Source organism: Podarcis gaigeae, assembly GCF_964106915.1.
Source record: "Podarcis gaigeae genome assembly, chromosome: 3".
NCBI classification, from domain to species: Eukaryota; Metazoa; Chordata; class Lepidosauria; order Squamata; family Lacertidae; genus Podarcis; species Podarcis gaigeae.
The window spans coordinates 91,039,303-91,062,602 of NC_139680.1; the positions used below are offsets into that span (position 1 = coordinate 91,039,303).

Here is a 23,300-nt window from a genome sequence, read left to right on the forward strand (position 1 = left end):
GCCCTTGTCCGTAGCATCCCTGGTGCGTATACTGATGATATGTTCTATACTAACAGTGGTTTTTATGTGTATTGCAAACTACTTTGAGATTTATAAATGAAAGCAGTATATAAGAGTATAACTGTTATATTAAATCAGTGGTAATATTATAGTGATGCAAGAGCATTTTGTTCTTTTTAAAAGAATTAATTCAAAGTGTGTATACTGCGCTGTTGTCCTGTTTTTCAGATAAAGACCCTTACAGCTTTGGCAGAACTACTATTGCAAACCTAAGAGCAGGGTATGTAACTATTGAGATGTTAACATCATATATGTATATTGTGTATGTACTGTAGTATTTACCTGAGTCTCACATTCCTTGATTTTACCACTTGGGGACTTCCCCCCTGCCATATAAGTAAAAAGCAAGTATTGTATGTAAAGCAGGCATGGCAGAACAAGATATACGGAAAGTGTACTGCATTTTACTTATCCCTGGTTTGATTTGGAATAGACTTGGGTTGCTATTGGAAGTACTGTGGGGTCTAAATGCTTCTTCCTTTGCCCTCAAAGTTAAGGGCCCTTCAGGTTGACCTTGCTGTTTATTGCGCTTTCATCCTGAACCATGCTTGCACAAAGCTTACATGGATTTTGGGTTGTAGGTAATCTTTCTTGAGCATTCTCAATATACATTTTTAATATATTTAATATACATACAAAATATACATTTTTTAAAAGACACGTGTCCTGTATGGTTTAAGGGGAGGTTGTAAAAAGCAACATAGTCAGTCTTATGATTGCTATCCTGCCTTGCTGACCACTAAAAAGTCATAAATTGAATAGTAGCTTAGGCAAATGTTATGCTCCAGTCATTTCACTTCTAATACATCAAAACTTGTGTTCCACAGCAACAGTCTTTTCTGGCTGCACACTATTTTTGCTGTTGTGTACATGATTTTGACCGTTGTCTTTATGAGACATCACACTCAAGCCATCAAATATGAAGAAGAAAGCATAGTAAGTTTCTATATTCTTAAAAATGTGTATTGCTACTTCTCCTAGTGTAAGCTAACCTAAAACCAGAAAAACTACCCCTTGACAAATCATGTATGCACATTTCTGATTTGCTGGGTTGTGGGACAAATCTGCAAAACAGAACACACACAAAACCAAGAAATTTGGTGGAGCTTGTATTCCGTTCTGTTACAACTGGGGGCGGAAAGTGTTTTTTTGTGAACGGGGGGAGGTCAGACTTGTAATCCTTGTTTTTTTCCTCCTCTTCAAATACACACTGTCCAACTTGAAATATATAATAATGTGTCTCATTTCTGGCTTCTTCCCTAGTTCAGAGTCTCTGAGAAACTAATAATTTCTGTTCTGTAGGTAAAACGCACATTGTTCATAACTCATCTTCCCAAAAATGCCAAAGCAACAACCATAGAAAATCACTTTAAGTAAGTAAAAAAGAGAGAGAGGGAGAGGGAGGCTGAATTTCTATTTGAGCTTATTTTTCTTTGTTTAAAGGGCCCTTGTATAGTTTTAAGCTCCCTTAACGAAATACATAACTAAGTTGTTGTTTAATTTTACCTACAGACTATTATTAAAAATTGATTTGCAAAGCCTGTCTAAATGTAGTTCTTGAATTAAGTGTCTACCCTAGCTGTGTTGTGTATAGTGACAGCCAAGGATTTATAAGCTACTAGACTTCCTTCTTAAGAAGAGACCTTGCCATATTAACTGGCACCAGGGGTTAGTCCTATCTACCCACACACTACAGGAAAAACTGTAAAAAAGCTAGCTGGAATGGTACAGAAGAGCAAGGGGCACTGTATCTTGACAACTTTGTAAACTTGTGCCAGCAATTAATTTTAAATTGGCATAAGAGGGGGTCAATAGAGCAGTCAGAGGAGAACTTTCCCGCACTCGGCTAACTGCTTTGTATGGAATGTCACTACAACCTATGGAGCCAATGGAGTATAATTTTTTTGTTGCCTGGCACCATGCTTTGACCTGTGCGGTGGCAATTTTCCTGATTATCCAATGCCTGGAGCAATATTTGGGTATGATAAACCGGCTCCTAGGAAGCATTTCCTGATAAATTTCTTTGTTCTCAAGATTTAACTTTGTGAATTAATATTTGGGTTTCAGTGGTGGGGTGAAATCTCTGTTCAGCTTCAAGTAGATTCAAGTAAAACAGCTTTTTGGGGGAGGGGGGAACCTCACACACCCAGAAAAAACATTAGATTCTATTCTGAGGTTTAGCTCTATTTCACCCCCAGTGACATAACCAGGAGCACAATGGGGGCTGGGCCAGAAAACAATTTCCCAAGTTTTAATTTTCCTCCTCCGCACCCTTGTGCTCCCTTCCCATGTCACCCGAATGTGGGTAGCCTTCATTATTCCTCCTTCACTGACACAGCAGGAGCCCAGAACCTTGGAAAGTGTAGTTTGCAAGGCTGCGGTATCATGACCAGGGAATTTGGTAGGCCATTTATGGCACCTGGCAGTAGCTATTGCAACAGTATTCTAGGGGTCCTGTACCTTCTAGGCTGTGATAGGAGTGTCCTCCTTCTGGCACCTGCCACCAAATCAGTTTTTAAAGAGTGTTGAGGACAGCAAGTCTGTGCTTCAGACGACTTTGAGCCCCAATCACAATAGGCTTGTGTTAAAATATCTAAATTTATATTCTGAGCCTACTTATTTTTAAATGCAGTGTTTGTCACCATCTTATTACAGTTTGTAATTATCTGTTTCATCCTTTCGCAGTGAAGCGTATCCAACCTGTGCTGTACAAGAGGTCCAGCTATGTTATAATGTGTCCAAACTCACCTCTCTCTACACAGAAAGGTACCTGCATGAAAAATGCCCTGGTGAAACTGCATTCACTTCGTTTTAAAATACGTTAACAGCAAAATGATCTGGTGCTAGAGATGATCACCAGTAACAGGCTGCTGGTATTATCTTTGCTGTTGTTAAGAATATTTCAGCCTTGCAGAATCAGTCATGAGATACTATTAAGTTTTGCACACAGAAACAATATTTTAGCAAGAGAAAGTTATAGTTTTCTATACAGATGTACAGAGTGACTTTTACCACATGTAGCCATAATGTCCCTACAGTGTGAAACAGCCCTGTAGCTGTTCTTAACTCCAGTTCAGTTTGTGGTTCCTGAAATTGCAAAGCAGTATGTTGGGGTTTGGTGATTGAGGATATCCAGGTTCAAATCTCTTATGAGGCAAAGAAACTCAGCGTATGATCTTGGGCCAATTGCTGTCTCTCAGCTTTAGTCTATCCTAGAGGAATATCGTGAGGGTAAAATAAGAGAGCCTCATGGATGACTCCTTGGGGAAGGGTAGGACAAAAACATAATATATACAGAAATATAGAGCATGATACTTCCACATTATAGGAACACCATTGGTCTACATAGTGCATACCTGCAAGATTTGGCATTCATAAGCTGATACAAGTTTTAGATCTTTAGTACACATGTTGCATTATATGTATGTATTTGGGCTGTTCTGTAACTCTTACTTATAAAAATGTGTTTCTAAGATGGGCACATAGTTTTGGGGAATTAATCTGTTTTTGCATCATGAAACCTTATGTGTTTGTGCCCAGAAAAAAGGCAGAGAAACATGTGGCTTATTATACACAAGCGTTTCAGAAGAGTGGTAAACGATGTCTCATTCACACAAAATGGTTTGGCCAGTTCTGCTGTTGTGATGTCAGAGGTTGCAAAAAGGTAAAGAGCCTGTTTTATTACTTGTTTTAAAACTGTGTGGAAGATAAAATGCTTTGTAGTTTTTGTATATGATGTCTCTGTTTAAAATAGGAAGAGCTTAATACAGTGGTGCCCCGCAAGACGAACGCCTCGCAACACGAAAAACCCGCTAGACGAAAGGGTTTTCCGTTTTGGAGGCGCTTCGCAAAACGAATTTCCCTATGGGCTTGCTTCGCAAGAAGAAAGCCCATAGGGAAATCTCCGGGGACCTCTTTTAAATGCTAGCGGTGGGGAGCAAAGCCTTCCCCCCCCCTCCGGCCTTCAGAAGAGGTCCAGGAAGGCCGGCGGGGGCCGAAAGGCTTTGCTCCCCACCGCCAGCATTTTAAAAGCAGTCCGGGATAGCAGGGAAGCGCTTCCTGCTATCCTGGATATCCCGGATATCCAGGACCTCTTCTGAAGGCTGGCGGGGGGCAAAAGTCTATGTCCCCCCTGCCTGCCTTCCCGGGGGCTTTTAAATCGCCCCGGGACAGCGGAGAATTCCTCCGCTGTCCCGGGAAGGCAGGCGGGGGGGAAGCAAAGACTTTCGCCCCCCGTCGGCCTTCAGAAGAGGTCAGGGGACAGACTGTCCCCGGACCTGGTCTGAAGGCGGTTTCCATAGGAACGCATTGATTGATTTTCAATGCATTCCTATGGGAAACCGTGCTTCGCAAGACGAAAAACTCGCAAGACGAAAAGACTTGCGGAACGAATTAATTTCGTCTTGCGAGGCACCACTGTATATGAAAAGTGAAAACAGTACTATTTCCAGATCTGAACTGTAAGAACTATTCAACACTGTTTTTGTAACAGAATCTTCCTTTCAACAGGAGGATGCTATAGATTACTACACCAAGGTTAGCAATAAATATTTGAGCGAATATTTGAAAGAGGAAAAGCTAATTTATGAGAAGCCACTGGGAATGGCTTTTGTAACATTTGAGGAGAAAGGCATGGCAACACAGTAAGTGTTTTGTTCTTTTAATTCAATATGGTCATCAAAGCTGAATTGTTTACACTAAATGAAACACAGACCAATCCCAGTTCACCCCACCCCCTGCCCAAAACCATTCATGCATCTGTTTAAATACCACAGGAAGTCAGCAGATGGAACTCAGAGTACATTGCCTTTTCAGCTCAAGGGTGGTTTTTCACCCATTCCTCCCCTCACATTTAACTAATTTTAGCTGGCAATTGACTTTTGTCTTAATCAAACAATGAACCTCTTCTGTTTGAACTGCATTTATCTGAAAGACCTACGGATCCAAATTCCAGAAGAGTTTCTGTATTAATTTTTTGGCAGTGAAAACCACAACAAGGTTGTGAATGATATTTAAAGTACTTGCAGCCTGAATGGCCAGAGTTAGATTACTTTTATATGTTATAACTTGTGTCTGCATACACAGTTTTAATCTAAGAAACAATATTGATTGTTACCCTCTGGTGGCTGTGTGACATTGAAAGGTTACGCAGGGGTTGCTTTGATCATGCATAGTAACTTTCCTATCAGTTTCTCTGTACATTATCAAGTAATTCCAAGTATGAATGCTGAAATACTTTATTTTATTGCAGTATTCTTAAAGATTTCAATGCCTGTAAATGTCAAGGCTTTAGGTGTGTTGCAGAACCTCAGCCGTCAGCCTACAGCAAGGAACTCTCTGTTTCAAAGTGGAATGTTGCATATGCTACTTATCCAGAGGATATCTGTTGGTAACTTCTTTATTATTATTATTATTATTATTATTATTATTATTATTATTATTATTTAGATTTATATACTGCCCTTCACCATAATATCTCGGGGCAGATCACAGAATAAAATACAGGATAAAAACAAGTAAATAATTTAACAAAACAGCAAAACAATAACCACCCTTCTCACAGTCATGTTTAAAAGGGATAAGGCATCACCCTGCCTGTTAGTTCCTACTTCAAAACATGCCTCTTTCTTCCCTGCCCCATGCTTTGTACTTGTTTAAGCAACAGGTACATCTGTTAATACCATTATTGCAAAGTATAGAATACTTGCTGATCTGCTGTGTCTTCTCTCTTGCAGGGAAAAGCTCTCAGTTCAAGGGGCAAAGTGGTGGTTTCTTTGGCTTAGCATCAACTTGTTCCTGTTTATTGTGCTCTTTTTCTTGACAACCCCTTCCATCATTATCTCGACAATGGACAAGTTTAACGTAACCAAGCCTATTCACTATCTTAATGTGAGTAGCCCATTACATTCCGGTTTCATTCTCTGTTAATGCCCTCATGGGAAAACACGGAAAGTGTAGATGAGCTGGAAATGGTACAACCCTATGCAACACCTCCCACAAATATTTTTTAGAGGGTTTTGCCCAGAAATTGTAATTATGCAAACACTCTCTTTCATCTTAATCTTTTGTCAAAGTCTGTGTAACTCAGGCTTCCTCAACCTTGGCCCTCCAGATGTTTTTGGCCTACAACTCCCATGATCCCTAGCTAGCAGTACCAGTGGTCAGGGATGCTGGGAATTGTAGTCTCAAAACATCTGGAGGGCCGAGGTTGAGGAAGCCCGGTGTAACTGGCCAAATCCTAGTCACCACCTCTGTATTCTTCCCACAGACTAAGCCACATTCGGTGAGTTGTATACCTTTCTTAAAAGCTAATATAACAGATATGCTTTCAGCTCAGTTGTTTTCAATGTGACTATACAGAATGGGCTTCATTGCTTTCTCTTTCCTCTCCATCCTCACAGAACCCTGTTGTGAGCCAGTTCTTCCCAACACTCATTCTGTGGTCCTTTTCAGCTTTGCTGCCAACAATAGTATTGTACTCAACGTTTCTTGAATCGCACTGGACAACGTAAGAATATATGTTCCTTTTTTGTTAGTTAAAGACCTCAAAATTCTGTGGAAGGAAGGATATACATACTTTATAGAAAGCAGAACCGCAAAAACTAGCAGCTTCCATTCCTCCCAAGTAAACACTGATTTTTAATGTAAACATGCCATAAGGCAAAGGTGAAGTTAGACATTAATCATAGAGTTGGAAGGGCCCATGAGGGTCATGCCATGTTATAACAAGAGCCACTCTCTTTTCCCTAGGTGAGTTAACTAATACAATCTATCATGTTGTTTTTATTTGTTTTGCTAAAGTTTCTAATCAGGTGTAGTGTTTGACTTATGGGAGTGTGCACTGAAAGACTGAATGCTTTTAAGGCAGACCTGTTGTGACTATGGATTGCTTATGACAAGGATAGGGAACATCCAGATGTTGTTGGACTCCAATCAGGTCGATGGTTAGGAATGATGACAGTTGTCACCCAACAACATCTGGAGGACCACAGGTTCTCAATCCCTAGCCTATGGCATTTATTACGTGTCTGTCTTCCATTTTTTAAAAAAAAACTTTACCCTTTATCAGATAATCCCAGCATGGGTAACAGCATAGTTAAACTATTACATTTCCAGGGAGCTTGAAAACGCAGCACTGAACTTCAGTAATTAAAAACACCCATAGAGCCTCTCTTGGCTGTCAGTTGCTGGGCAGCTATAATCCCATACACGCATGGGCAAACAGATAAACGTTTGGGGCCAAAATGCCACCAGCTTTATATCTAGAAGAAGAACATTCCACAATCAAGGCACCACCCCCAAGAAGACCCTATCTTGTGTCGCTATGCACTGTATTTCTCCTGGTCGTAAGACAATGAGAAAGCCTACCATGTAGTTTGAAGGGCCAAACAGGCTGATTCAGGGGTGGTTTTTCCTTCAGATACCTGTACATATAAGACAATACAAGCACCAGAATACCCAGCCCAGTAGAATATAGGCAACCAATGTAGATCTTTCATGTTTTGCATTATATTATCTTGGTAGACACTTCAGTCAGTGTTCTTGTCAGCTGCATTCTGCACTAATTGTAGCTTAATTAAAGGAATAACATAAAAAATAGCCCCCCCAAGACACATTTAAAAGGCCATAGATTGTTTAATCAGCCGAAGGCACCGAAAGCTATGTAATGAGGGTGTCAGGCGAGCCTCCTTGGGAGAGCATTCCACAAATGGGAGGCCACCACAGAAAAGACCCATTCTCCGGACCTCTCATGGAAGGGGCACTTCAAGAAGGGCATAAGATGATTATCACAAAGTCTGGGTCAGTTTATATGGGGAGAGGTGGTAATTAAGGCATTGTGGTTCTGAGCTGTTTAAAGCTTTATAGGTCAAAACCAGCTCTTTGAATTGGGCCCGCATCCTAATTGGCAGTCGGGCCAAATAGTAAAATTTCATGTTTTGTTACCTGTAAGAACTGGAAAGGTAGAAGGAAGACAAAGGCCCATGTTTTATAGCATAAGTATGTATCAGGTGATATTTTCTTTTTTTATAGGTCTGGTGAAAACAGAATAATGATGCATAAGGTCTACACTTTTTTAATCTTCATGGTGCTAATTTTGCCTTCACTTGGTTTGACCAGGTAAAAACCCAGGGCCGTAGCTGGGGGTGGCGAGGAAGGCCCCTGCCAGGGGGACAGGCGGGGGACAGGACCCACAAAATTGACTTAAAAATATGTCCATAAATATGTCTATAAATAAAAATATTGATTATTGCCTCATAAGAAAATGTGAAAGTGAAGTGCGTGAGGAATTGAATGGGTGGGGGTTGGAGGAGAGGCGGAAAGAAGAGCTAATTTGTCCATCGCTAGAGGGCGCAATCTGGATGGTTCCCCCAGGAGTGCAAGATCACTCTAGCTATGGTTCTGTAAAAACCACAATACATGTAGAATCCCAGCTTTCTAGCTAAGACACTGGATTTTTTTGGTGCTGAAATTTTTGGCTTACTAATTACATTAAAAAGTTGCTTTCATGGAAAGCTAACTTCTTAAACTACTTACTTTGGCTTCTTTTATTTCATATTAGCCAGTGTACATGTTGAGGCACTACAGCAGGCATAGGCAAGCTCGGCCCTCTAGATTGTTTGGGACTACAACTCCCACCATCCCTGACCACTGGTCCTCTTAGCTAGGGATGATGGGAGTTGTAGTCCCAAAGCATCTGAAGGGCTAAGTTTGCCTATGCCTGCACTACAGTGATGTTTGTGTAAGCAGGGACAGTTGAATCCATATCATCCCACATCTGTGCTCAAGCCACAGAATATTTCCAGCTTCTTGTTGCTTTCTTAAACCATAATTTGTTTTGGTGTATTGTGCAATGACACCGAAATCCCATTAAAATAAAAGGGATGTAAGGACACAGTTCATTACTTTTTTCCTCATTGATTTCAGTGGGACTTAAAGGCCAAAGCAGAGGTGGCACAGAAAGTCTTGGATTGTTCTTTTTATTTTCTAACTTAAAAAGCAGCTGTGAGGAGAGGTGATGGTCTTTTATGTGCTGCTGGGATGTGTTAACCGTTTCCCCAAAGTTTCCCCACCTTTCTTCCTGACAATATTCAGGCATCTGTTCTCCCCCTCCCTCAAATGAGGCAATTTCAAGGGTTTCAGGGAAATGGTATCTGCAGAAAGAGCTGAACACCCCTTTCCTGAGCATCCATACCCCAATCAAAATTGGAGGCCTTGCAGCAGCTGCTTTTAAGTTTGGTTAATGGTGTTTTATTTAAAAAGTTGGGGTAGATCCTTACACAGATCTCCCAAGTCACATCCGTTTTGACCTTTCGCCATGTATAACTTCCTCTGTTTTGTAGGCAAATGTTCAAAACAAAAGTGTAACTAAAACTCTTAAATAACAATGATGTGCTTAGAAAGACCCTTTTGTTCATGTGTTGGCTGTAGTGAATTATGGAGTCTAATGCTAGCATATTTCTTCCAGTCTCGATGTCTTCTTTCGTTGGGTGTTCGACCGCGCATCTGAATCTAGATTTAGATTAGAGTAAGTAGTTAAGATCCTTTTTTCTACCTGCCCAGGGGCTTGTATGTCTTCTAGATACTGTGAACAACCCTATTCTGTCTAGAATATTCAACCATTTGCTTAACCTGCAAAAATAAATTACTCTGGGAGCCCAGAAAACATTATTGCATTTTGTCTTAACAACATTCTCCATAAAGGAGTGACTACAGAATATACTGGTTGATGCTTACCTTTTCCTTAAAACAAATTTTGAACTTTGACCTAATAGATTCAACTTAACAACATCTAGAATCTAGGTGAAGCATGCAGCATTTGGTACCTTCAGTGTCTCTTTTGCTTCCTGTACAGTTACATCCAATATTTTACAATAAATGCAATGCATATAATATTGAGACATGTAAAGATAAACAGTTGTTTCATTTGAAAGACTTTTATAGAAGTGGTAAATCTGCTTTCTGGAGAAGAGATTAAAGAGAGTGTAGATGATGCTTCCCTAGCTTGGCTGTTATGGAGCCAATTATCGTTATTTATGTGTATTATCACTGAAAGACACAGGAAGGTTCATATTTAAATATATGGAAGTTAAATCTTTTATTTTCTGTTGAGGTAATCATTGTATACGGAATATAAATTATTACTCATTGCTATTATACAAGCCACAATCTAGAATATGCTATGGCAGGTGGACAAGCATGCATTCAATAAAATTAAACCAAATTTAACTATTTTCAATTAAGCAATTATTTTCAAAATAAGCAAATTATCAAGGAAAATGCAAAAAAGGCAGCTAGAACAATTTGAAAGGATGGTGCTTAGAAGCTGAATGCTTGCCATATATAAATTTCTAGTAGACAAAGATTACAGGTGTATTCCTGATTTCAAAATGTGTGGGAATAGAAATGTGATACTCAAATAGAAGTCACAGCCTTGGAGTAAACACACATTCTTACATCAGCACAAGCTGGTTAGCTGGTTTTTTTTAAAAAATCATGTTATCTCATAAACTTTCTCTTATCAATTCTGAAGCGTTTCCTTTGGGATAGAGGGGTGCCAGGTGGTTGGCAACTACTGCCACGTGCACTGTAAATCCCCTAAGTAAAAACCAGGTTGCTTAATTACTAAACAACAGGTTACTCCGTCACCACATTTGGCCCTCTGAGTTTGCTGCATCACAAATAATTATTAGTTCATCATCCAGTTGCTACTAGAACTGCTATTGCAATTTAAAATGGACAATCTGGAATTCTGGTTTCAGAAACTTTGGCAAACGGCATTGTTGGAAAAATTAATGCAGAAACTGAAAATAGTTCAATGTGGTTTCATTTTATTGAATATGCAAGCAATTGTGAGCATGCTGCCATAGCATATTCTAGATAGAAGCAGTACCTCCTCTATTACTCCTGCATTTCTTCAATATTGGCTAAGTTTTTTCCTTTTTTTTACTCAAGCACAGTTTTGCCTTGTTAATTGCCTTTCTTTCCATTTAGCTACTTTTTCCAACTTAGTTTACCTCCCAGAGTTCGGGCATATAATGAGATCTAGTAGAGTTCTCCCCAGAGCAGGCAGGGGTAGGGGGTGTTAAGTGGTGACCAGATGAGGTTTTTCACCTTCTTCTTCATCATCACTCACTTGTTTCTTCTTCTTCTAAAACTACCTGCAGGTGTGTCTTTTTGCCTGACCAAGGAGCTTTCTTTGTGAACTATGTGATTGCATCGGCTTTCATTGGCACTGGAATGGAGCTGTTGCGTTTGCCAGGACTCCTGGTATACACTGCTCGCATGTTTATGGCCAAATCCAGTTCTGAGAGAAAACATGTTAAGCAGGTATGGAACCTAGACCTATTGCACAAAGAATTTTATATTCCTGTCAACCATACGCAGCAATATTTTGCATCTCTGTTCATATGGGCTTCCGGCATTCATCCCTGGACTTTGGTCGTCCCAATAATTTCAATCTTGTTGTTGATTCCCCCGCTTTCTGGTGGCCTTCTGTTGGAGCACAGTTAATCTCTGTAGCACAACATTTACTCAAACACAGCAGCTTCACTTTCCCCCCTCTCATTTTTATTTTAGAAAGCATAGAAAAACTTTCCATCTAAAGACCCCAATATTTGATAGTATTTACAGATCTGGCTTTTTTTTAAACTTCGTAACATGATTCAGTTGTCCTGAGTCAGCAAGTGAAGCTCTCTCAATTGTCGCAACAAATTTCTGGCGATGCAACTGATATGTACTCATGCCCCCAAAGGTTGCTGACACATGTCTGCTAAAGTGCGGTATGCACCACTTTTAAAATAACTGGTGTATAAAGAGAATAAGAGGCAGAATATCGTCCCTGCAACACTTAACGCAAATGTTTTATTTCCTTGTAGCACCAAGCATTTCAGTTTGCGTTTGGAGCAATGTATGCGTGGACACTCTGTGTGTTCACCGTCATCATGGCCTACAGCATCACCTGCCCCCTTATTGTCCCATTTGGTAAGTTGGGCAGTGTGCTGGGATTGTAATAGGACAAACAGGAGAGCTTGGTGGCTTGAATATAGTATTGAGACTGAGAAATGTATGTGCTATACTAGTTTCTGTGCCAGCTGACTTGTCACACAGGGTAAGAAAAGAGCACAACAACTTAAATCATTTTGCTGCTCTCAGTAGGAACTTAGTGTAGTGCTGGTTAATCTAAATACATGTTCCACATGCTTTTTAGGTTTGCCTCTATATTATTCTTAGTTTTCATTTGTATACGTTTTGTTGTATTCATTAGTATAGCATAGTCTTTTTTGATCTGAAAGGGGTTACGCATTGTAGGAAGTGCAACACGAGAAACATTAAAAGGTCAACATAGACTAGTAAGAAGACTAGGCTATGGATTTTGCGGTCTTGAGGATGAAAAAGGGAGTTACAAGCTCATGAAACAACTTATGAGAACATAGCTCTCAGGTGTAGATCATACTTCCCATATATTACAAATGTCCTAAAACATAAGATACTTTAAAACAGCACAGAATAATTGCAAGAATAACTGGCTCATCTGAAAAGGAAACTAAACAGCTGAATAGGTCTGTCTTCAAGACACATCTAGAGCTTAACAGCATAGATGCCTGGTGGACAAATTTTCCATAGCACAGGGCTGGCAAATTATGGTACACCTGGTGTAAAAATGTTTAACATTCTTATTTATGGTAGTGCCTAGTTTTATTACCTTTGTTTTCTGGAATGTATTTTTTTTATTCCTACAAAAATCATTCTAGATACTAAACAAAATGTGGATTCTACTAAATGTAATCTTTCATGCCAGGGATCCCCAATAATACATAGGTGGGTTTTTTAAAGCAGAAAACAAACAAACAACACCAGTTAAATATAGCAACATACATGGAAAGATGTATCTGATCTTTGTTTCAGTTTGATACAGCAAGCAGGCACCATTTTTGCCAACTGAATTTTGGTTAGAAATTGTGTGCTTTGTTTTTCTGTAAAATCTGGTTTCCCAGAAACAAGCATTGGTTTTTATGTTTCAATTATAACATATTTAACACCCTTATATAAGCTATGTGTTTGTCTTCTAATAACAGTTAGGTTACGGTCCTGCTTATCTGGAAGTCAAGTTTCATTGAACTTCTGAGGAGACAAGCATGGCATTTCTCTTCTTCTGAATGGAGATCCTGTTCTTTATACCACCAAAAGTGCGGTGGTTGTGTTTTTCCTTTGCAATTATTAAACAAATAAAATTATTAACTAAACAAAACCATAGTGAATTCCTCAAACACATGGTAACAGAATGCTGTTAGTTCTTCACAGCTGAACAAACACGTTACTAGTGTGCATCACAAAATAAACACGAAAAAAACAGAATGTTAGATGGGATTTAAAACAACAGAACTTTGCTAGTTCACACAAATTAAAGCAGAGATGTCTCGGTGGAAAGAGCACATGCTAGAACCTTTCCTCATATCATATAATGGCATCCCACAAGAGGAAATGAAGCATTTGTATAACCTTATAAAACTGAAGCTGCTAATTTATTCAAAGTCAGTAGCAAGAGTCTGGTATTTTATATGCTGTTTACCTTTTGATTCCTGGCAATCACTGAGTCTACAGGCACAAGAACATTTGGGTGCCTTGGCTTGTATAGAACAAAGGGGACATTTAACATCTTCATGGTTCTGTGGTGAGAAATGGCAGCAGAAAAAAACAATTTTGTAACTCTGACATTATTTCCTATTTTCAGGATTAATTTATTTGCTCCTAAAGCATACCGTTGACCGCCACAATCTCTACTTTGCATACCTTCCTGCAAAGCTAGAGAAACGAATCCATTCTGCGGCTGTGACTCAAGCCCTTGCAGCTCCAATTCTCTGCCTGTTTTGGCTGTACTTTTTCTCCTTTTTGAGGCTTGGTAAGTATGAGTGGCGTGCAAATGGTCAGACGTCTGAGAGGTTTATGTAGCAGACAAGTAGTAATTTTTGTTGTTGAGCATGGATATCTCTGCGCTGTGTGAGTGGGAGCAAAGGGCAAAGATACAGCTGAAGTGTAGGGCTGCCGATTCTGGGAACAGCTAATGGTGCTGTCCCAAACACTGAGACCCAAGGGCATAGGCAGATCTTCTAGCACAGGGGTAGCCAGCAAGGTGCCCTCCCCATGATGCTGGACTATTAACTCTCAGCGTCCCTGGCCAGGTTGCCTGGGAGTGTTGGAAGTCAGTTTATCGAGCAAGGCCGGCCTGCCCATGAGGCAGACTGAGGCAGGTGCCTCAAGCAGCAGAATCCCAAGGGGTGGCACCCCCTCAGGTGCCTCATCCACCCCTTGTCATCACTGCTGGAGAACCCAAGAGGTGGCAGTGACTTCTGGCGAGACCTCCTGGAGATCTTGCTGCTACTACTGCTTATAATGGGGGGGGGGCATACTGTGTAAGGAGAAGCGGCTGCAGCTTCTGGGTTTCGGTGAGATGTCACCAGAAACCACAGCCATGTCAGCCTGCTAAGCAAGGCTTCAGCGTGGCAGGGGACCGGCACCTTGGTATTTCAACTCAAGTGGTGAAACAGGACAGTCGCCCTCGCTGCCCGGCAGAACCCTGTTCTAATTTAAAAGGCAGAAGAATAGTTTTCAAATGATACGGTACATTCCCATATTTCAAGATTTGTGTGTCTTACCTGCTTGCTTGTGTGTGCGGCTGCGGAGATTTCCCCACCCTCTTATCTCATTCCCTATTTTATTTCATATTTTGTAAATGTTTCTCCTTAGGTTTTAGAGCACCTACAACTTTATTTACATTCCTAGTTGTAGCCATAGCAATTTGTGTTTGCATAGGCTATACCTGCTTTGGCTGCTTCAAGTACCTCAGCCCTCTGAATTATAAGGTAAATCACTCTTATTGTATCTGGGAGTTGCTAATCATTTCTGCTTCACTTAATTTGGCACTTAACACTAAATCCAAAGTCAGTTGAGCTACTTTATTAATTTATTTGGTGGTTTTTGTATGCCACACACTGTCAAATATGATTACAGGGTGGGTTACAATAAAATATAACACAATTTAAACAATAAACTGTTAAAGCAATTACATCAGTAAAGCTAAGTTCTGACTAATTGCTGTATTTTTCGTCCCATAGGACGCTCCGTCCTATAGGACGCACCTACTTTTTTTTTGGGGGGGGGGGAAATAAAGGGGAAAAAATTTCCCTTTATTTCCCCCCCAAAACCAGGTCAGGGAACAGTGGGATGGCGGCGCTGCGCCTCCCCGCTGTCCCCCGAGCTTGTGGGGCTGGCCGATGTCTGTCCGGCGAGCAGGGCGCTCTGCTTCAGGGTGCCACGCGCGCCGGGCGGCAGGCTGCTATCTGCAGCGTGGGGAGCCCTGTGGGGAACTCCTGCAGGGCTCCCCACGCTGCGGATGTCTGTCCGGCGCACGAGGCGCTCTGCTTCAGGGCGCCTCGCCCACCGGGTGGCAGGCTGCGGACACCCGCGCGAAGCACAGGGCATCCTCCAAAGGGCGCCCCGTGCTACGCGCTGCCGGCTGCCGCCCGCAAGCCCTGCGCGCCGGGGGAGTTCCCCCGGGCGCGCAAGGCTTGCGGACACCTGCGCGAAGCACGGGGCGTCCTCCGGAGGGCGCCCCGTGCTCCGCGCTGCAAGCTGCCACCCGCAAGCCGTGCGTGCCCGGGGGGAGTTCCCCCGGGCACGCAAGGCTTGCGGATAGCTTCCTGAAGCCTGGAGAGCGAGAGGTGTCGGTGCGCACCGACGCCTCTCGCTCTCCAGGCTTCAGCGAAAGCCTGCATTCGCCCCATAGGACGCACACACATTTCCCCTTAATTTTTGGAGGGGGGAAAGTGTGTCCTATAGGGCAAAAAATACGGTAATAGCTTACCGTAGCTGTAAATATTTAAGTGTTATGTTAAAAAAAGAGCGAATTCTTCCTGTATAGCTATGTACTTGCTTCCTCGTGTTAAATGATAGAACTGAGAGTACTGGCAAACAGGAGCAATACAGTTAAATATTATGTTTTGCACAAGACTGGGCATATTTTCACAAATTTTAATATTTGTTTGTCTCTTCTCTATTGATACTTGCAGACAGAGAAAAAAGATGAAACGGGGACTGATGCTATTTCAGTAACAACAACTCGAAAATCTGCTGTAAGCATTTATCAGAAAACAATTATTAATTCTTCACGGGAAAGCAAGTTTCTTGCCAGGAAAGGATTTGTTTGTATCAGCAAGTTCTGTGGTGACAAAACACTTGCTTTGGTTGCCTTCAGGGCTAGCTAACCTAAAGTTCTTCAGTTGACAAAATATATTCTTGCATAGGTTTTAGGTGCAACAAAGACATATTTAGAAAACACATTCTCTACACAGTAATAGTGTTCAGATATTGCAGTCTTATTTAGTTTGAACCAAATATTCCAAGTTTTGTCCTTAATCATGGGGGAAAGTTTTTTGTAGAATCATGAAATGCTGTTTCTCCTACTAAACACTCATTTCTGGTTTAAGAGTCCAGAGCGGAACAAAACAACATTCAGCCTCCATGCAGAAGATAGGTGGGAGAAAGAAAAACAGGGGATGAGATAAAAATATTTGATCCATTTTGAAATTATCATATCTTGCCTCTTTAAATTATTCAAGATTCCAATTTTCTGCCGTTCCAGATGTTTGTACCCCATGTTCTACTGCGTTCTCCTAATGAAAGGTCAGTTATGGATAATTTGGATCACCAGAACTATGGCACCATGGGAAAAACGTCTGTAAAAAGGGATGTTGTCATTCATGTCTCTTACCCTGAGGAACCCACTTTCTTTGGAGAGATGTAACCATGTGTGTCTCCTTGTCAGGGACTAACATAAGGTGGCGCCCTTGGACCTCTGGATTTCACAAAATATTTTGTGTCGCACAGTCTGTTTCTTCCAAAGGGAGCACTGATCTGGGTTTCATTTGCAGTGCTGATTTTACAAAGTTGCCACTTTGGGTTTGGTCATTTTTATAGGTCGTTGCACAGATTGTGGTACATTTATACTGAACAACAATGCTCAGAGGAATTATTTAGGGTTTACTTGTTTGCCTTTATGGAAAGATGTGACTGTATGGACAAATGCTAGATCACTGGGACCAAAAGAGTTGTCAAACGTGGCACCTACCTTTTGGGGTTTGGGTTTCATTTTTTGGTTTTTAAAATTATGCCGCCTGAATTTTAACCATTCTGTTAAACACTTTTGGCTTATGTCCAAAGGGCACTCCTGTTTTGATAACAAAAAAAAAAAAAAAGCCAAGCAAATGTGATCTGGGGAGCCCTCTGGTCTTCTTCTAATGTTCCAGTTGGCTGAGGTGCTGCTTCTCTTTAAAAAAGACAGACTATTTTTCTGCAAATACAGTACAGAGATATGATGTTCCAAAACTATAGGAGATGACAGATTGTATTTATATGAGAACTTTTAAGTAGGGGCTAAATTTGTTATTATCTGGTCACTATTTTAAGGGCTTCTTACAAGGGAAGTTTATGAGCCAAACAATAAAGGATATGAACATTTTATCACTTTTAATCTCTCTGCTTTATCAAACAAAGATCTGCTTTAAGTGTCAAGATTACCATAAGTATGTAAGACATTTTTTTTAAATTATGAAGTGGGTATAAATGTTTACCAAAAGCTATGTTAAATGATAATTAAGCAATCACATTCAATAAAACACAAATTCAGATACATTTTGGTGACTTAAGTGTATTGATTATCACAAAACTTTATGAAATTTTCAGACCTACAGTGTTGGCATAAGAATGCCCACATTTTGTGCCCTAAAATTATGCAAATTAAGCATGTTTCCTTTGCTAGTCTGCCAATATATTTTACTTTTGCTAGCCATGGGGAGGGGTATAGGGCTATGCAGTACACGGAAACCCACTCCCTAGCTAGTGGGAAATCTGCTAACTCTTGTGTCCTGTTTATGGGCTTCCAAATACATTTGTGGTTCAAAACTAGGTGCTGGATGATAGGCCTCTGAAGAACTGACATGTAAGCAGAGTAAAATGAATTGGATTTGTAAGTCCATTACACAAATGTAAGCAGCTATTTGGTTCCCAGAGTTCACATTATAGTCTCCATTTGCATTTAATTCTTATATTTTATTGCTTGCTCAGAAGCATGTGTGATTATTATTTTTTGCCAGTTCTTATCCACAATAGAATAATTTTATATTATTTGAGGTCTTCAAAGTATTGTTGTGTTTGTGCTTTCAACACAGAACTACCAGCAACCTACTCCCATTTTCCTACGTTGATACTAACTTTTCAAAAAGGTACCATATTCTTGCTGTATCCTGGATCTTGTCCAGAACCTCATATTCAACATAATTGACTCTTTGTAATCAGGAAGGACTTTCTCAGTTTTGACTTGCTTCAACTTTTTTACAAGTCGTGATCTTGTTCTGAATTTTAAAACTATATGGCCTGCAACAGTTGCAGTTGTTAGTTTTGGAAATTACTTACCCAGAGTCTGCATTTCGTAGAGTTTGTAACAGCTGCAAGGGACTGCTTTGGATAGTTTGTGGCCAGCTGAGCAGGGGCAGTATTTCAACTCTAAATGCAGCTGTTCAGTAGGACACCAATAGCGAATAAGCAGATAAAGGCAACTGCGCTGAAAGCTGCCGCCTACGGTTGTTGATACATAAGTCTTCACCCTTGCACGTTTATTCTTAAGTTATTGCAACTATGTCTCCTAGCAGTTGCACAGTGTGATATCACGCCAGTCTGCATATAGTGCAAAGTGCTAGGATGGCAGCTGGAGCAAATGTGCTGTTCCCCTCTTCCTGACTGCCGAGCCTGGCATTCTGGCATATTTGGTCATCTTTCTCCTTGCAGCCTGCAAGCAGCTGTCCCTTGGGTAGCACTTAAATCAGAGCCAGCTGTCTGTCTTCTCCCTACATAAATGTTTTAATTTTGAATCCTTACGAAGGAATGTGAAGCTGGAGTTGTCTTGAAATGTGTCAGATTTTTTTCCTATTCCACTAATCTTCATCCCTAACCTGTTCTAATATATAATGGACTCTGGGAATTTTGGGCATTGCAGTTCTGTACGACTAGTGCTCTCTCTAACAGAATTCTCCACACCTGCACCAGTCTACAATTGCTACTATATTTTGAGGGAGACTTTAAGAGGAGCCTGCTAGATCAGACTACAGGCCCATCTTAGCCCATCTTCCTGCTTTCACAGTGGCCAACCAGCAGCCTACGAAAAGCTTGCAGGTATCTGAGCACAACAGCACTCTCTCCCCACTGTTACTAAGAGGCATACTGATTTAGAGGGTGGAGGTAGAATGTAATCATGACAGGTGTGTGTCAACATATATTGTAGCGCAGGGGTGGGCAACCTACAGATCAGGGGGTGTCTGTGACCCTCTTAATTTTTTGCAGATGGAAAAGAGGTAGCATAACGAATGAAGGGTCTCTCTGTCTGTGTATGTGCCTAACCACTTTTGGGTCATCTTCATCAACGTGCAGTCCTCCAACAGATTACCCCTACGAAATGTAGACATCAACCCACCCATGATGTAGATTGTATGCATGGAATGGATGTGTAACTTTTCTGTAAGGTCTGTTTTGGAGCATATAATGTCGCCCTCCTCTATTTACATTATAGGGTATGGATTATAGTATACATGCCTGTTGACAGCTGGCAATGCTCATCTTGAACCACTGCTTTGGGATATGGCACAAAGTATTATCTGGATCAAACTTCTAACCCTTCCTCCTTGGAAAAGCAGACCCTTGGAGGGTTTGGGGCTGTTTGTTTGTTTTTCTACAATCAAGCGGTATATAAATGTTGTGAAATAAATAAATAGCCACATGTTGATCTGAAATCCCCCATCAGTTTCAATCATATAATTGGTCTTAAAGTGATAAATCGGAACCCTCTCTAAGGCTGATCTAAGATGGGTCACAACAGCATCAGCACCATGGTAAATATGCAATTAAAAAAGGGGGGGCCCCAAATGCCTGTTTGGGTTAAAGGCTGAAGACTGCTGAATTTATATGAAACTACATAAGCCAGTTTTAATAGCATTGGTATGGTGGGCAGGGTGGGAAAGAGAACCAGGAAAAATACTCTTCTGTCATCCTCCCCCCTTAATGTGCAACAGAAATGCGGGGAATGTATTTGTAGAGAAAACAATCGGAACAATGTGAACATGTTATTAAATCACTTTTGCAGCAACTCAGGGGACAGGGTGGCCTATGGACCCCTATCCATTAGCTGGAAGGTGAAAGGTTAATGTCAGTATATAGAGCAACTGCTGCAGTAAGGCTTGCCACAGACCAGAAGGGAAATATAGCTGGGCTTGACTGGAGAGCAGACTCTGAGCCACAGGGTACACTCAAGAGAGCAGAGTGCATCCTATGCCACCCTGGTAAGCCAATGTTACTTTGCCACGTGAGACAGAAAATCAGCATGTTTATTAAATGGTCACAGATGAGGCCAAAAATTAATACATCAAAATTATACAATTCCTAATACATGCGTAGCTAAAACAGATGATGCTTATATAAAGTGAGGACACAAGCAAACCATGCTGACAGTAAAAAATAGAGTAATAATATATTACATATCTGTCAGTTTGCTGTGGACACTCAGAATCTGGGACCTCAGGGCCATGCAAGACAATACATCTGAAGCTGTGCCTTTAGGGGGCATGGGGCCTGATCCAAATTGAGATCATAATGTGGGGCAAAGGGTGGAAGCCTCCTACGCTGAGCCAAAGGACCCCACGCTGGCAATTTGAGTGTTGCATGTAAGAACACAGGCGCTGTGGGTTAAACCACAGAACCTAGGACTTGCCATCAGAAGGTCGGCGGTTCGAATCCCTGCGAGCTCCTGTTGCTCGGTCCCTGCTCCTGCCAACCTAGCAGTTCGAAAGCACCTCAAAGTGCAAGTAGATAAATAGGTACCGCTCCGGCGGGAAGGTAAACAGCATTTCCATGCGCTGCTCTGGTTCGCCAGAAGCAGCTTAGTCATGCTGGCCACATAACCCGGAAGCTGTATGCCAGCTCCCTTGGCCAATAAAGTGAGATGAGCGTCGCAACCCCAGAGTCGGTCACGACTGGACCTAATGGTCAGGGGTCCCTTTACCTTTAAGAACACAGGCACATAGCTAGTAATGTGTCACATAGTGTTGCTCTCACTCTGGTGTGGTGGACATTTTTGTCATGAGTGCTACATGTGTCTGTCTCTAGACAAATTAATTTGAAAAGAAAGAAGAGCACCAGTGCAGTGTATAGTCACAAGTTTTCCTTATAGCCACAGTGCTGTGCATTTTTTTCTAAAACAGTGATAACATGGTTGTGCAAATACGTGAACAGGAAAGGAATGCAGTGTCCTTGTAGCACAGGCAGCATTTAAATGGGAAGGTCAGTATTCTAAAATGGGGAATCTACCACTGACCTCTTTTGGAGAGAGCAGCCCTTTGCAAGGGGATGGAATGTTAATGAGGAGCTGGCGGCTAAGCCTGAACATACAGGCTAATGGATGCAGCTCTCAAATGGATAGAGAGAGTTGGCTCTAATTAGGTATGAAAAGGTTAGGGGGGGAGGAACCCTCAGTGACTAATAGGAGCACGAGACAATATGTACATATTTTAGGTGAGCTCCTTGCTTTATATCTCCGTTTTGTTTCCGCTGCTTTAAAAGAGCACCGTTTTCAGAAGATGGCAGTTTGGATGTTTTCTGAAAATTCAGCTCTATTAAAAAAGAAGCTCATCAAATTGTAGTTGCCTAATCATATCATCTTCTCAAAGCCATGGCTTTTAAAAAACTGGAGTACGCCTGTTACTCATCAGTGCAACTGTGCGACTTTTAAGTAGAACAAAAGCCCTGTTCAGAGCAGAATGAAAAACCGGCTCAGGCTGGAAAGCTTTGAAAACAATAAAGATTTATTTTGACCTTGCACTAACCTGTGCGTGAGCATGGCTAAGAGTGTCGAAAGCCACTGAGATACCAAGCAGAAGGAACAGGGTTGCATTCCCCAGGTCCTCCTTTCTATAAGTGTAATCCATCAGGGTAAGAAGCTGGGTCCTGAACCCAGACTGGAATGGATCCAGATAATTTTTCATCCAGAAATGCCTGCAGTTCTGCCATGACCTGCTAAGTCATCATCCCCTAAAAGGCGTGTATTTGTGGCTACAATCCATTGGGTCCAGAGCCAGCTTTCTCAGTGGCAGCAGCACCACACAATGAATTGTTCACCATGCCCAGGACCTACCTGGTCAGCTCCAACCTCCCACCCCCTGCTCAGAAATGATGGGCCAGACAATCGCAGCAGGTCTCTTGCCTCCAGAGGCTTTCCCTGCTCCCAGAAGTGTGAAACTAAATTCCGCTGGGTCAGTCCCCACCTCTCCTGCCCATCTGGGATTCATTACTACAGGCTGGTCAACACGAGCAGCTGAAGACTAACAATGGCAGGTCTGAAAGATAGAAATAAAGACCTTTTCGTTATCTCCTCCTTCCAGACTCCTTGGTGCTGAGTCAAGAGGGCCCTGCAACAATGATGAACAACTAAAGGCGAGAGGTGGGGAGGGTGCTGAATTTTGGATTGCACGGGGCACCCCTGAAATTTTAAAGCCCAAAGTCTGTCTCTGCTCCAGCATAAAACATTGCAAGGCATCTATCAAATGCTAGCTGTTACTCCTCTCCATTTGTCAGCAGTTCAAGTGATGATCCATACTGCCAAATCTTCGGATGTCAAATGGAAATGTGGAGTAGCAACACACCTGGAGAATATTTACCATCAACATTTGCACAGGGCCATTTTGGAATTGGAAATAAATTCCAGCTCTTTGAAACCCTGAGAAACTGGAGGAAAACATGGCATCTTATGATGTATTTCCCAAATTCTCATATTTAGGTTGGGCTGTTTAGTCTGGGATAGCTCAGGTGGTAAGGGCACGAGGCTCTTAATCTCAGGGTTAGAGCCCCACATTGGGTGAAAGATTCCTAAATTGCATGGGGTTGGACCAGATGACCCTCATTGTCCCTTCCAACTCTGTAAGTCTGTGATTCTGTCTCTTGAACTGTGACAAGTGCACAAGGCTTCTGAAATGGCCTGAAAGAGATAAATTCTAGGTAAGGAACTTCTTGGCCTGCCTGTAGGGCAGAACATGAATAATACCATTATGACATCTACTTCCCATATGGTGGTTGCTCTCTGTGTGTGTGCTTTAGTTGTCTCCAGTTACACAGCATAGCAGCTGCCAAGGCATCTGAAGTCTTAG

The 23,300-nt window shown here is 41.6% G+C and overlaps 1 protein-coding gene across 9 annotated transcripts in view; it reads left to right on the forward strand.

Moving 5' to 3' along the window:
- TMEM63A (transmembrane protein 63A) overlaps positions 1-17,748 on the forward strand; it is a 34,613-nt gene extending 16,865 nt beyond the window's left edge. For all 9 annotated transcript variants that reach the window (XM_083733282.1, XM_083733286.1, XM_083733284.1 and 6 more), the window contains 17 exons: positions 229-280; positions 888-996; positions 1,363-1,433; positions 2,746-2,826; positions 3,601-3,724; positions 4,570-4,703; positions 5,312-5,449; positions 5,796-5,949; positions 6,462-6,568; positions 8,092-8,178; positions 9,527-9,586; positions 11,226-11,388; positions 11,937-12,042; positions 13,793-13,960; positions 14,806-14,921; positions 16,128-16,190; positions 16,700-17,748. In XM_083733282.1, the coding sequence (XP_083589408.1) occupies positions 229-280; positions 888-996; positions 1,363-1,433; positions 2,746-2,826; positions 3,601-3,724; positions 4,570-4,703; positions 5,312-5,449; positions 5,796-5,949; positions 6,462-6,568; positions 8,092-8,178; positions 9,527-9,586; positions 11,226-11,388; positions 11,937-12,042; positions 13,793-13,960; positions 14,806-14,921; positions 16,128-16,190; positions 16,700-16,861 (1,895 nt within the window). In that variant the 3' untranslated portion in view covers positions 16,862-17,748. The remainder of the gene's footprint in view (positions 1-228; positions 281-887; positions 997-1,362; positions 1,434-2,745; positions 2,827-3,600; positions 3,725-4,569; positions 4,704-5,311; positions 5,450-5,795; positions 5,950-6,461; positions 6,569-8,091; positions 8,179-9,526; positions 9,587-11,225; positions 11,389-11,936; positions 12,043-13,792; positions 13,961-14,805; positions 14,922-16,127; positions 16,191-16,699) is intronic.
- The last annotated feature ends 5,552 nt before the right edge of the window (positions 17,749-23,300 follow it).